Source organism: Acomys minous (assembly GCF_964271855.1).
Source record: "Acomys minous genome assembly, chromosome: 3".
NCBI lineage: Eukaryota > Metazoa > Chordata > Mammalia > Rodentia > Muridae > Acomys > Acomys minous.
The window spans coordinates 82,323,338-82,335,611 of record NC_140485.1 but is presented as its reverse complement, the minus strand read 5'-3'; the positions used below and the strand labels follow the sequence as shown (position 1 = coordinate 82,335,611).

The window sequence follows — 12,274 nt, the reverse complement described above, 5'->3', positions numbered from 1 at the left end:
GAAGATGGGGAGGAAGCAGGCAAGGGGGCTGGCCACGGCGCTGAGGGTGGCAGACAGGTGGTAGGCGACAGGCCCATAAGGCAGGCAGGAGTAGGTCTGCACCGAGGGCAGCACACCGTTGGTGAGTGCGTTGACAAAGGCCACCACGAAGTAGATGAAGGCCAGCTGGGCTGGGCCGAGTCGAGCCACACTGACTTCCACCCTCCCCTTGCCTGGGCTGCTCGCAGAGGTGCCCAGTGAGCTGGTGTCCTCTGCGTCTCGTGGCCTGATGGAGTGCAGGATGACCTGGGAGTGGAGGAGGTCCTCTATGGAGCCTTGCCGTCCCCAGGGCTGCCGTTGCAGGAGGAAAAAGGCCACCAGGCAGCAGCCCATCAGGAAGGACAGCAAGAGGAAGAACAGCAGTGGCGGGAAGCGTGGGGCCAGGTAGTGGCTCTCCAGGTGCCAGGTGATGGGTGACAGGGAAGGGCTGGGGGTTCCCTGTGGAGGAACAAAGCCACAGTCAGCCACATCACTGTGGGAGGCATCCATGTCAGATACAATTGCTACATCATCCCAGATGCCCAGATAAAAATCTGGCCCTGCAGAATTAAAGGTGGCACACGCCTTTAATCCCAGCACTCCGGGGGCAGAGGCAGGCAGATCGCTGTGAGTTCGAGGCCAGCCTGGTCTACAAAGTCAGTTCAGGACAGCCAAAGCTACACAGAGAAACCCTGTCACAAAAAACAAAACAACAACAACAACAAATCTGGCCCTGAGGAGTTCAGAGATGTCTCGTCTTTAGATTTTCACTTCCTGGGTCTTTGTGATTTTGTTTGGGGGATCAGGATAGCCGCCCCCCATCTAACTAGAAGACTAGAATATATCACCCCAAGATTTCTTTAGAACCTGGTACTCTAAACTGGTTGAGTTGGGACAGAGTCGTAGCTCCCCAAGGTCCCCTGGGGACATTTTCAGGACTGCGCTATGTAACCTTTGTCACCTGTCAGATTTCATCTGAGTTTATCACCGGCCACCTTTGCTCATCAGCTGTCTGCTCTTCTCCCCTGCAGAGTATGTTTCCACACCCCAGGAGCCCCGAGACCCTGTCACTGGCTGCTGTGTGAGCCCTATCACCTGGCCCATCTTTGAATCTCAAACTTTTGTGAACCCCCCCAACATGCGCACACTTCAAACGGTCCTTCTCACCCGCCTCACACACGTTAACTCGTAGCCCTTAGCTGACAAGATGGCTCCACAGATGAAGCCACTAGCCATGCAAAGCAGACAAGCCAGAGTTCCGGCCCTAGAACCCTTGTAAAGGTGGGAATAGAGAACTGACCCTACAAAGTTGTCCTCTGACTGCCACACTTGTACTGTGGTAGGTGGCCCTATGCGCATGTCAGAAGACACATAAAAACAAACAAACAAACAAATACATAAAATAATGTCTAGTCCTGTCAAGGAAACAACGGAAATAGAGGAAGCAAAATTTCCCTTCCCTATACTGGGGACCAAGCACAGTGCAGCAAAGGCTCGAGGTCACACTAGGTACCTGGGTGATGTGGGTCTCCACAGCGGTCACAGGGCTCAAGGTGGTGCCCGGCGTCTCCGTGGTATTGACACAGGTGGTGATACCTGAGCCTTGGACCAGAGCCACCAGTGCGGGCAGGAGGCCACTGAGCCCCTCGCCTATGAAGAAGGTGGTAAGATAATACGTGGGCAGCTGGCTCATGAAAGGCAAGAAAGTGACGGAGGACGTGCAGTCCACTAGGGCCAGGAAGAAGGTGAGGACGATGAAGGCCACGCTGTGGTGTCCACCCTGTATCCACGAGGTCATGTTCCATAGGAAGGCTAGGAGGATGCAGGCAGCTGTGCCAATGCCCAGGATAAGGAAGATCACCGGCACCTCTGACAGGCAGCCAGGCTGGAAACGATGTAACAGGGTGACTAGCAGGGGGCCTATGTTGGCCAGTTGAATGACCACAGTGAGGTAGGAGGGCAGGTACCAGCCTTCGGGCAGCTCGGTCACCAGCAGTGGCAGCTCTACCCAGAGCCCGTTGATAGCCACCCAGGAGCCCATGCCGAAGACACAGACCAGCAGGTGTGTCAGAAAGGCCATCGTGGCCAGCTTCAGCCGGACGCTGTCCCGTCCTCCAGGTCAGGCTGTGGCGGAGCTGGTAAAGAAGGAGACCATCAGTGAGCTGGCTTTGTATCATCAGAAAACACAGATGCATTTGTTCACAGATAGCCTTCAACTGGGCAAGGCTTTCCTCTCAACTAAGCAGGAATCAGAAATCCTTGCACCACGAAAGAAAAAAAAAAAGATTGATATATTCAACCTCAGAAATGTTAAAACTCACATATGCGAAAAATGCAAGCAAGCAGGTAAACAAAATATCTTCTGTAAAAAAAAAAAAAAAGAGAGAAATACCAGCAGCAAGGTCAAAAGACAAGTGACAACCGGGGATAGATATGCGCAAAACAGACAAAAGGCTTGCTTCTTCAATATATGAAGAGTTTTTACAAACCAAGAACTGAAAACTCAGGAAAGAAATTTGCCAGGGATATAAACAGTTTAAAGGAAAAGCACAGGACAGGTCCTTAATCCATAAACAGGTCTCTCTTCTGGATGGGAAAATGACTCCAGGGCACCATTTCCATGGTCACATGTAAATTTTTCACGTGAGTTGGAAAAGTCAGCAGATGTAACATTTTTTGATAACCATAACCAAAGAAGCTCAGCCATCTCACATTAGTGTCTTTGATGATCAGGTGGGGAGGAAGAGGCCTAGAAAGTCAGAGTCACAGGCCCAAGGCCACCCAGGCAGCAAGTGGCATGTGCCTTTGTGAAAGCTGTATCACCCCAGGCCTTCCTATAATGGAGGAAGAGGGGGGGGACTTCTTTCCTCCCACCATATGCCTTGAATTGGCCCATGCCAGATCTCACCCAACCGGAGTCACAAGCCGACTCCAAGTGTTCTTTTTCCTTTTATTTATTTATTTATTTATTTATTTATTTATTTATTTTTCCTGTTTTGGTTTTGAGACCAAAAAAAAAAAAAATCTGATTATTTAGCCCAGGCTAGGCTAGAACTCATGATCTTCCCGCTCTTACCTCAGGAGTATATGTCACCACACTCATGAACCCCTCTTTTGTTCTAGCAGTTCTAGAGCCCAAGCTGCACCCAGGAATCTCTGATGCTTTGTCAGCCTCTCTCCCTGGTCCCTACACAGGAAACTGACCTAGGAACAGGAAGTTATTTGAGAGATGGGAGCAGAGTGGAGGTGATTAGACCTCACTATCAAGATGCTGTCCTGTGTCCTGTTCTCACCCAGGGCTCATCTGGCCTCGCCCCAGGCTTGCTAGAGGACCTGGAGGCAGGTACCTTCCAAGCTGCTCCCCTGCCCCACCTGCAAAGGTGTACTGGTGGGCTGCTTCTTCCCCGACCCAGATTCATACAGGATCCTGCGCCAGGAAGCCATCCCAGTGCCCTTGCTGGGTCCATGCTCCAGGGGGCGCAGGAGGACACTGCCAGTTACTACTGCTCTGTTGACTTCCTGACGCAGCAAATGATAAAATGAGATCAGAGGGAGCCTGTCAGTAATTAAAGCAGGCAGTTTCCCATCCGGGGCTGTCATGTGAGAGGAGAGATAAGCAGTCCATCAGGGGCTGCACCCCAGACCCCCCACTTCCATCCTACTCAGTTCTCTAGGTCTGGAGACCCTTTAAAGAACAACCAGTACTAGCCGGGCAGTGGTGGCGCACGCCTTTAACCCCAGCACTCGGGAGGCAGAGGCAGGCGGGTCGCTGTGAGTTCGAGGCCAGCCTGGTCTACAACGTGAGTCACAGAGAGACCTTGTCTTGAAAAACCAAAACAACAACAATAACAAAACAAATAAACAAAAAAGAACAACCAGTACTGCTTGCTCATAGGGAGAGGATGTCCCAGGCAGAGGGGACAGCATATACAAAGGTCAGACCGGTTCTCTCAGAGCAGTGAGTGAATGTTCCTGGTGTGGCAGGGACACGTTTAAAATATGAACGTGAGGTGGGGTGTAGCCCCTCCACCCCTGCATCCTGGATATTGAACCCAGGGGACACATACATGCACGGCAAGAGCTCTGTCACTGGGCTACACACAGCCTTCTTGCTTTTAACGTTTAATTTTGAGACAGGGTCTCATTGAGCGGTCCAGGCTGGCTGTGACCTCATTCTGTAGTCCAGACAGGTCTCCCTCTGCCTCCGCCTCTCTAGAAGCTGCCACTATAGGCTTGCGCCACAAGGCATGGCTCACTATCTGTATTTTCTGCTCTGTCTTCAGTGACCTTGTGGCTCTTGGGCACTCATGTAGTAACTAGCCTTTATTGGGTGCCTACACCCGGCTGAACAATCGTCTCCGACTCTCAGGAATGGGAGTCAATCTGTCACCCAGGAAAACGGGAAAATCAAAACCAGCAGCACTGAATACACAGAGCTAAGAAGAGTTGGGAGGTGGGACTACCGGGTGTGAAAAAGTCTGAGGAAAGAGGGTCCAGGGTGGAGACGGTTAGCCAGTGCAAGGCGCCCACCATGTTCAAAGACCTTGGGGCTAGTGTGGCTGTAGATGTAAGATGAAGGGCAAGAGCGAAACAGAGGGGCAGTCACAGGGCCTTCAAGGACAGTGTGGGTGTGTCCTCAGTGACCCGCATGGGTTGAGGAAGACCAGTCTTGACTGGCTCTGGTGGGGAGAGCAATAGGTAGCCACAAACGAAGCAAGGCACAGCCGTTGCATGTCAGGGTCCTGACTGGACGTTGAGCCGCCAAGGCTGCTTGCAGACCACCCATACTGAACCCCTTTACATCCTCTCTGCAGTCCTGGGTTCACCCCCATTTCACAGGAGGGGGAGAAACCGAGGCTCAGAAAGGAAAAAAGAAATGGCCAGAGGTTACACGCCTGCTCGTGGTGTGTGACACTATGGAGCAGTCCTGCATTTTTTGTTACTTTTGGTCAGCTAGTGCAAGGCGCGCTCTTTGAAAGGAGAAGCCGCCCTCTTTGTGACTTCTACATCAAACACCGAATGTCAGCGGTCCCACACCCCCATTGTGTGGCACTGGCTACCTCCTCCCCTGTGTGGCCTGACCTTGGTCCTGGACTGGAACCGTTTCCTGGCATTTGTGGGAAGCCTCCCATCTCAGGATCCTCAGAGGTTAGGCATTCAAGGAGCCTATCTGGGCTTATCAGCAAGTACAGAATTCTCCCACGGGAATCGGTATCCAGGTGGGGGGTTTTCTCTCCTGTGTGGATGCAGCATCTGGTTTGTAAGGGACTGGGCCACCCTACACCCTGGCGCCACGGTTGGGTGCTCACCCTGCATAGACAGGCTGGCAGCTGGTGGACACGGAGCCAAGGGGGCCAGACTGGAGAAAGCCAGCCCCAGCCTGCACGGGGGGCACTGGGGACCGGGTAAGGCCTGCCTGGCTTTGGGTCGGCAGAGCAAGGGACCAGAAAGCCAACCTGAGGGACGGAGTAGGGTTCTGAATAGGGGCTGAGGAGGTGTGGACCAGTGGTTGGTGCATGGTAGACAGGCCACTGGGGCCCAGAGAATCAACAGTCAGACCTGGAAGTGGACAGAAGGAAAGAAGGAGGAAAAGAGGAGACAGGAGAAGCTGAGGCAGAGTTAGAGACTAGAAGGAGGTGGAGGTTAAGGGGCAGCTATTTTGGGGGGACAGGAATTTTTGCCTATGGTCCTCAACTTATGCCTATTCAAGTTCCCTTTGCAAAGACTTGTTCGGGCAACCACACACCTGGAAAGCAGGTAGTGGCAGTGGCACCCTGCCCACCCTGATCTCTGAGAGAGCTGTGTACTGTCCAGGCTATATGACCTCAGCTCTTCTTTGAGCCTCCTGGGTGGGGGGGTGTCCCACCTGTGAAAGGGCCTGGGTATAATCATGGTTTGGTGGCCCAGGTCTAAGCACGGGCCGAGGGGCCAGAGGAGGAAAGGGGGGTGGGGGGGGTGCTCAGGCTCCCTTCCTTCTTCCCTTCCCTGGCATGCGGCCTCTCCCACACTAGCCAAACTTTGGAGGCTGGGAGACCTTGTGCGCCAGTGGTTGAGGCTCAGCTGGTGCCTGCAGTTGCAGCACAGCATCTGTCGCTGGCTGGCCGGGGCTGGGAGCGCAAGGGCGGCTCAGAGTCCGCAGCTACTCCACCGACTCCGGCCGCCCTCCTGGAGAGAACTAGGGGAAAGGTCACAGGCCACCCGCTGTACCCAGGCGGATGCCCCCCAACCGTGCTCCACCAGCCACTCACCGAGGGTGAAGGAGGGTCTGCCTGCAGAGTAGCTCCAGGAGTCTGTGGCAGCACCTGTCTGTCCCCGCCCCGCCCCGGTGGCGACAGCGGGAAGGTAGGCGGGACCGGGGGTGGGGTGGGGGTGGGGGGTGGGGGGTGGCCCTGAGACAGCGCTCCAGAGCCACTGCCAGCAGCCTATAGAGAGCCTTCAGCATCCCGCCCCTCTCCTTCCCGCGAGAGCAAGCCAGGGGTGGGGTAGAGGCTTTTGCGATCAGACATAAGTAAGCTAGTGCTCCTCAGTCCTGCTTTTGGGAGCCCACTCCAGGATCTCTGCTGTACAGATGAGGAAAAGTGAGGTTCAGAGAAATGAGTTCTTGAGTGGAGCCACCCAGCTCTGAGTGACTCTCAAGCCTCTGGTGTCTGGGCAACAGGGCATGTGTTTTTCTGCCCTATTTCACAGATGGGAAAACTGAGACCCGGGGAGGAATATGCTAGTGTCAAGGAAGTTGTAACAGGAAGCACTGGGCGAGGACTGGAGGCAGAACCGTGGGGTGTTCACGCTGGGGGAAAAATGCGTCAAACAGGGTTTGGAACGCAGTCTCCTTTTGGGTGGCCGCCAGTGAATAAATTCAGCACTTTCTGAACTGCCTGCCACTCTCAGCTCCGAGAGCCTCACTGTTATGGAGACCTGGGGCAAGGGTGGAGGGGGGAGGGAGGGTAGGCGGGGTGCAGGGCGGGGGGGGGGGGCGGGGAGGGGGGTGAGGGGAGGGGGGGAGGGTGAGCCCTTACTCAGCAGGCGGTGTGCTATTGGGCTCAGAAAACACTACTCAAAGAGTATAGCAGCAGGTCTCCTGTCCCTTCCCCTGACCTTACCCTAAGCAGACATCTTTACATCTTTGGGTACAGTTTGACCTGGTCCATCCAAGCCTCCAGGATGGCCTGGGGCTCTGGCCTTTGGTCATAGAATCCACATCTCCCCGTGGAGGCAGTCCAAGAGAGTCACAGTGTATCTATAGCCACAGAGGGCTGTACAGACAGCTCTGATCATAGGGACACTTTATCTCTGCGACAAGATAATCTTTACTCACGTGCAGTGCCTCCCTCATAACCTGGGTGCCACTTCCCTTCCCAAGACCCTTTGGTCACGGAGCATCCCAGCCTAGCTCCCTCCCCCTGACCCTTCTCCAAACCTCTGATTTTGTGGTACTTTGGTTGGAATTTCTCCTGTGGGTGTGTCTCCTGCCCGTACTACAACGTGAAAGAGCTTGAAAGGGGAGCCGGCACAGACACGCCCTTCCTGTTGAACCAAGGCCACGTGTGTTAGCCTTAGGGGACACAGGCCTGAAAAGGAGGCCTCCCCAGCAGAGGCTACCCCTGCACTTGCTCCCGGAACGCTGTCCTCCTGGGTGCAGCAAGGACTTCCTCCATCCCAACTGTCCTCCTTGCTGTGGTCCAGCCAGCGGCCGGGCCTTGCACAGGTGCTCCACGGTACTGCTAATTTAATAAACTGCCATCAACTCTTGGAGACCGCCTGCTGCTCACCTAATTCACCCAAGTAAAGTCCTCTTCCAACGGGGACCAGTAATCTTCAACGCCTTTTCGCTTTCACCAGTTGCCCTGGCTACTTTTGGAAGCGCGTACGGTACCTTTTGGGCCACCGTACACCATTCCTTCAGTGGAAAGCCCTGTCTGGCCCGCATCACTTCCTGACGAGATTCAATCTCATTTCCAACCATGAATGTCAAGTGCCACCTCCACTGAGGAACTCTCCGGTCTTGTCTGTAACAAGCCACCTGCATGGGTCACTGTTCACTGCCCACATGAATGTGCCCCAGCCCTGACTTTGTAATCTGTAGAAAGTCTTATAGCTTTTGTTGTTTATTTATGATTTTTTAACTTTTAAATAGTTTCCTCCCTGCCTACACTCTGCATTTTTTGGGGTGCTGGGGAAGGACCCAGGGTTTAGGTAGGTAGGTGCCTTACCACTGAGCCATGCCCCCAGATCCTTCGAGCAGTTTAAAATTTACAGAAAGTTTAAAGTTTATTTGCACAGGCCCAGCGGGTGGGGGGTGGCGTGGGGCACAACTCAGTCTGTTTATTCCTTTTTTTTTTTTTGAAACAAACATGTACCCTGGCTGCCCTCAAACTCTATATCTGCACAGAGATGGGCCTTGAACTTCTGATCCTCCTGCCTCTACCTCCCAAAGGCTAGGATCACGCCACTCCTGGCTTTATGCTGGGCTGGGGGATCCAACCCAGGGCTTTGTGCATATTAAGCCAAGTACTTTACCAATTGGGCTACATCCTCAACAACTCCTAAATGTTCACACTGCCTTTTGCACTTAATGTCAGAGACCTCTTAAACCAGGCATGGGTGGTGCACACCTTTAACCCCAGCACTTGGGAGGCAGAGGCAGGTGGATCTCTAAGTTGGAGGCTAGCCTGGTCTACAGAGAGAGAGTTCTAGGACAGCCAAGGCTACACAGAGAAATCCTGTTGTGGAAAAAGAAAGGAAGGAAGGAAGGAAGGGGGAGGAGAGAGAGAAAGAGAGAGAGAGAGAGAGAGAGAGAGAGAGAGAGAGAGAGAGAGAGAGAGGAAAAGAAAAGAAAAAAGAAAAGAAAACTCTGAGACCCCTCTAATCACTATGCTGCTGACTTCCTTTAGGGGTTTCATTATCAACTCCAGTTAATTCAGCCACTGCCGTTAAACGCTAGCTGTAAACCTGATACCATGGGAAGGGCTTAGGATGTACAGGTGAACGGGGGTCAAAGTTCTGGCCCTTGGCAAAGTGGCGTCTAGTAGAGATGACTGCGTCAACAACTTACTCCTTATAATGGGCCTAGGGGGCGGGGGGGGGGGGGGGGGGAGGAGAACGAGGCGGGTGGGCGGGACACTCGAGGCGGGTGGGCGGGGCGTCCTCTGGAGCTGAATGCGGCTAGTCCGCCTTGGGCCAGCTAGTGTGGGAAAGTGCTTCTTCAGTCGGCTGGTTGTTTGGGATTCCTTTCCGCAGGATCACTTTAGCTCCGCCCATTGCAGGTGCTCATTTATTTGACGAACCCCGACTGCAAAGTTTGGAGCAGTCCCACAGGCCTGTGATTTCAGCCGTTCGGGAAATTGAAGGAAATACACACGAGTTCAAGGCCAGCAAGGACTGCAGAGCAAACCCCTGCTTATCGCCGTCTGAAAACAAAACTAATGGGCTGGGTAAAGACGCTTGTCCCCAAGCCTGTCAATCTGAGTTCGATCACTCAGACCCACATGATGGCAGGAGAAAACAGATTCCCGCATGCTGCCCTCTGACCCCCACACACTGTGAGGGATGTGCCCCCTCCCCCCAACAGATGTAATAGAAAAGACCCTGGTTCACTAAGGAAGCACAGAAGAGCAACTCAGCCATAACTGGTACCTGCAAATAGAGCCTTGGACGACTCGAGGTGGCGCTCACGTTCCTTGGGAAGCCCCAGAAGCAGAGACCAGCCTGTCCACAAGTGCCCAGGCCGCACAAGAGCAGGCCGCCCACAGGAGCAGCTTCCTGACCTCACCCTCCTGTGGGAAGGTCAGGCACTAAGGAGCCGCTGCAGTTCACCAGAGAAGCCGCCAGGAGGTGCAGGAGCCTTCATCCTACTGAGGGGCCTTAGAATTTCACAACCAAGGTCCCTCTCCACCCAACCACACCGCTCCCCTCTCCCCACCCCTCCCCCCCCCCCCCCCGCTCCCCCTCACTCCGCCACCGTTCTAGAGTGCGGTAAGTGGGGCCTCCAAGCTAGAGTGAGGAGAAGGCAGGAGAAGAAAGTCGAAATGCTGGTGTGGACAAAGTGCCATCAGAGAAAAGGGCTGGAAAAAGGCTTTAGAGAGACCTCCAGAACATTCAAGAACTAATTAGCTCCCTTTGCGGGGCAGCAGCATACCGAAGTCCCCATCAAGACAGCTGACCTCACACCCAACAAGACAGCGAAAGCACAGGAGCGCTTGGGGTGTGGGGGATGGGGGTGCGGGCGGAATAAATTATCTAACTTTATTCCTTTGAAAAGCATCCCCACTAATCAGTTCCACACTTTGTTTGTTTGTTTGTTTTTCAAGACAGAGTTTCTCTGTGTAATAGGCCTGGCTGTCTTGGACTCGCCTTGTAGACCAGGTTGGCCTCGGACTCACAGAAATCTGCCTGCCTTACCTCCTGAGTGCTGGGATTAAAGATGTGCACCTCCAACACCCAGTTGCCCCCCCCCCCCAATTCTTTAGGATGTATGTGTGAAATTTAGCACATAGATCTGTAAGAAACAATCTACAAACATTGGCTGTGGTGTGTGTGTGTGTGTGTGTGTGTGTGTGTGGGCTCGGGGAGTGCTCAGGAGGAGGGATCAAAGGAAATTTTAGCCTTAACTGATATATTTAACCATCTGTGAATCTGTAAGCCTGTTGGTTGTTTAACCTAAAATTATAACAGACTATTAAAAAGAAAAAGTGAAGAATAAGAAAAATATCCAATGTTAACTTATGCTGCATCAATAAAGCTCTCAGCACACAGGGCACGGGAGGTGGCAGGTCCCTCTGTTCTTGTGTGAAAACTATCGACAATCAGCAGGCAGATCTGCTCTGCAGCTCCTGGGCTAAATGTAGCTATTAATAGGATGCAACCCAAAGCTGCAAACTCATTTACATTACGAAATTTAAAAAAAATTTTTTTTGGTAAGTCTATTGCACGGTTCTTTAGCATGAACTTTGTTTTTGTTTGTTTGTTTGTTTGTTTTTAGGTTTTTTGAGACAGGGTTTCTCTGTGTAACCTTGGCTGTCCTGGACTCACTTTGTAAACCAGGCTAGCCTCAGTCTCACAGTTGATCCACCTGCCTCTGCCTCCGGAGTGCTGGGATTAAAGGCGTGCGCCACCACGCCTTTAGCATGAATTTTATAGATGACAGTATTATGTCTCAATGTCAAAAAGTTGGACACACCTGGTTTAGGCATGGCAGGCATTGGGGGTGGAAGGAATTCCATACATACAGAGCATAGAGACGCGGTTATATACCCTCCAGCCAAGCCTGAGGAACGGGCGGGGCATAGAGCTGACCCCCGCCCCCCGCCCCCGTGTGTAGGCAGCAATGGACACACCACTGCCACCCAAAAAAAAGGCTGGAACCGAGAGAAAAGGACCAGAAAAGGAGTCAGACTCCCCACTCACAGGGTAGGGCTGATGTTGGGTAATAAATGGCGCGGGAGCACTAGGTAGTACCCGGGGAGGATGTTGCGCAAGCCGGCACCACAGGAGTGTAGTGAGCCCAGGAATAGATGAGGCCAGGGCTGGGTAAGAGATGAGGAGCAAACCTCACCGGGATTGCTTGCGCAAGGAATTTGAGTGCTTGCAGTTTCAAGAAGTTGCCACAAGGTGGAGCCATCTGAGGGAATTTGTAAAAGGCCTTGGAGCAGGGGGTGGGTGGGTGGATGCGTGAGAACTGTGGTGGGTTCTGTCTTCCTCCAAATTTCACTGTGTTCCAGGCAGGGAAGGTCAACAGGGAACACGGGCCCCAAATGGACCTATGATCTTCCTATGGACTGCGTGTCTGACCCCTCCAAAGATCCCGCGGGACCCTTATAACCCTCCAGAGGCACCACTCAGGCTCCACCTTCGTGGCCTGTCTGAATGGTCGCAATCTTTTGATTCACTGTCCAACCCTCTCTCCTCTGTACTCGATACTTAGTGATGCTGTTTGCCTGTGCTTTCTCTGCACAGTTCCTCACCACCTTGTCGGGTGGGTAGCCAGCCTTCTGCTCCCCTGTCCTCAGGAAGTTGGGTGGCTTCTCTTCTCTCCCTGCCTCCAACTCCCTAATGGCTTTCTTGCGGTTTGCACCCTGTGACAAACTTATTTCCTGCCTCAGGACCTTCGCAGCTCCATGACCCCTTCCTCAGTATATTCAGGTCTCTGCTTAGCCCCCCAATCCCCCCCCACCCCCGCACCCCCCAGACATGGTTTCTCCTGGAACTCACTCTGTAGACCAGGCTGGCCTGGAACGCAGAGGTCTGCTTTCATCTGCCT

The 12,274-nt window shown here is 53.2% G+C and overlaps 1 protein-coding gene across 2 annotated transcripts in view; it reads right to left on the bottom strand.

Annotated features, from left to right (window-relative positions):
• SLC52A3 (solute carrier family 52 member 3) overlaps window positions 1-10,558 on the bottom strand; it is a 14,203-nt gene extending 3,645 nt beyond the window's left edge. Inside the window, exons 1-3 of one of the 2 annotated variants that reach the window (XM_084775337.1) lie at window positions 9,652-10,558; window positions 1,532-2,153; window positions 1-477 (exon numbers count right to left, since the gene is read on the bottom strand). The exon at window positions 1-477 is cut by the window's left edge and continues 11 nt beyond it. In XM_084775337.1, the coding sequence (XP_084631463.1) occupies window positions 1-477; window positions 1,532-2,098 (1,044 nt within the window). In that variant the 5' untranslated portion in view covers window positions 2,099-2,153; window positions 9,652-10,558. Of the gene's footprint in view, window positions 478-1,531; window positions 2,154-6,266; window positions 6,347-9,651 lie in introns of those variants that run through there. The other variant, XM_084775336.1, reaches the window with a different exon arrangement.
• Window positions 10,559-12,274: the final 1,716 nt, after the last annotated feature.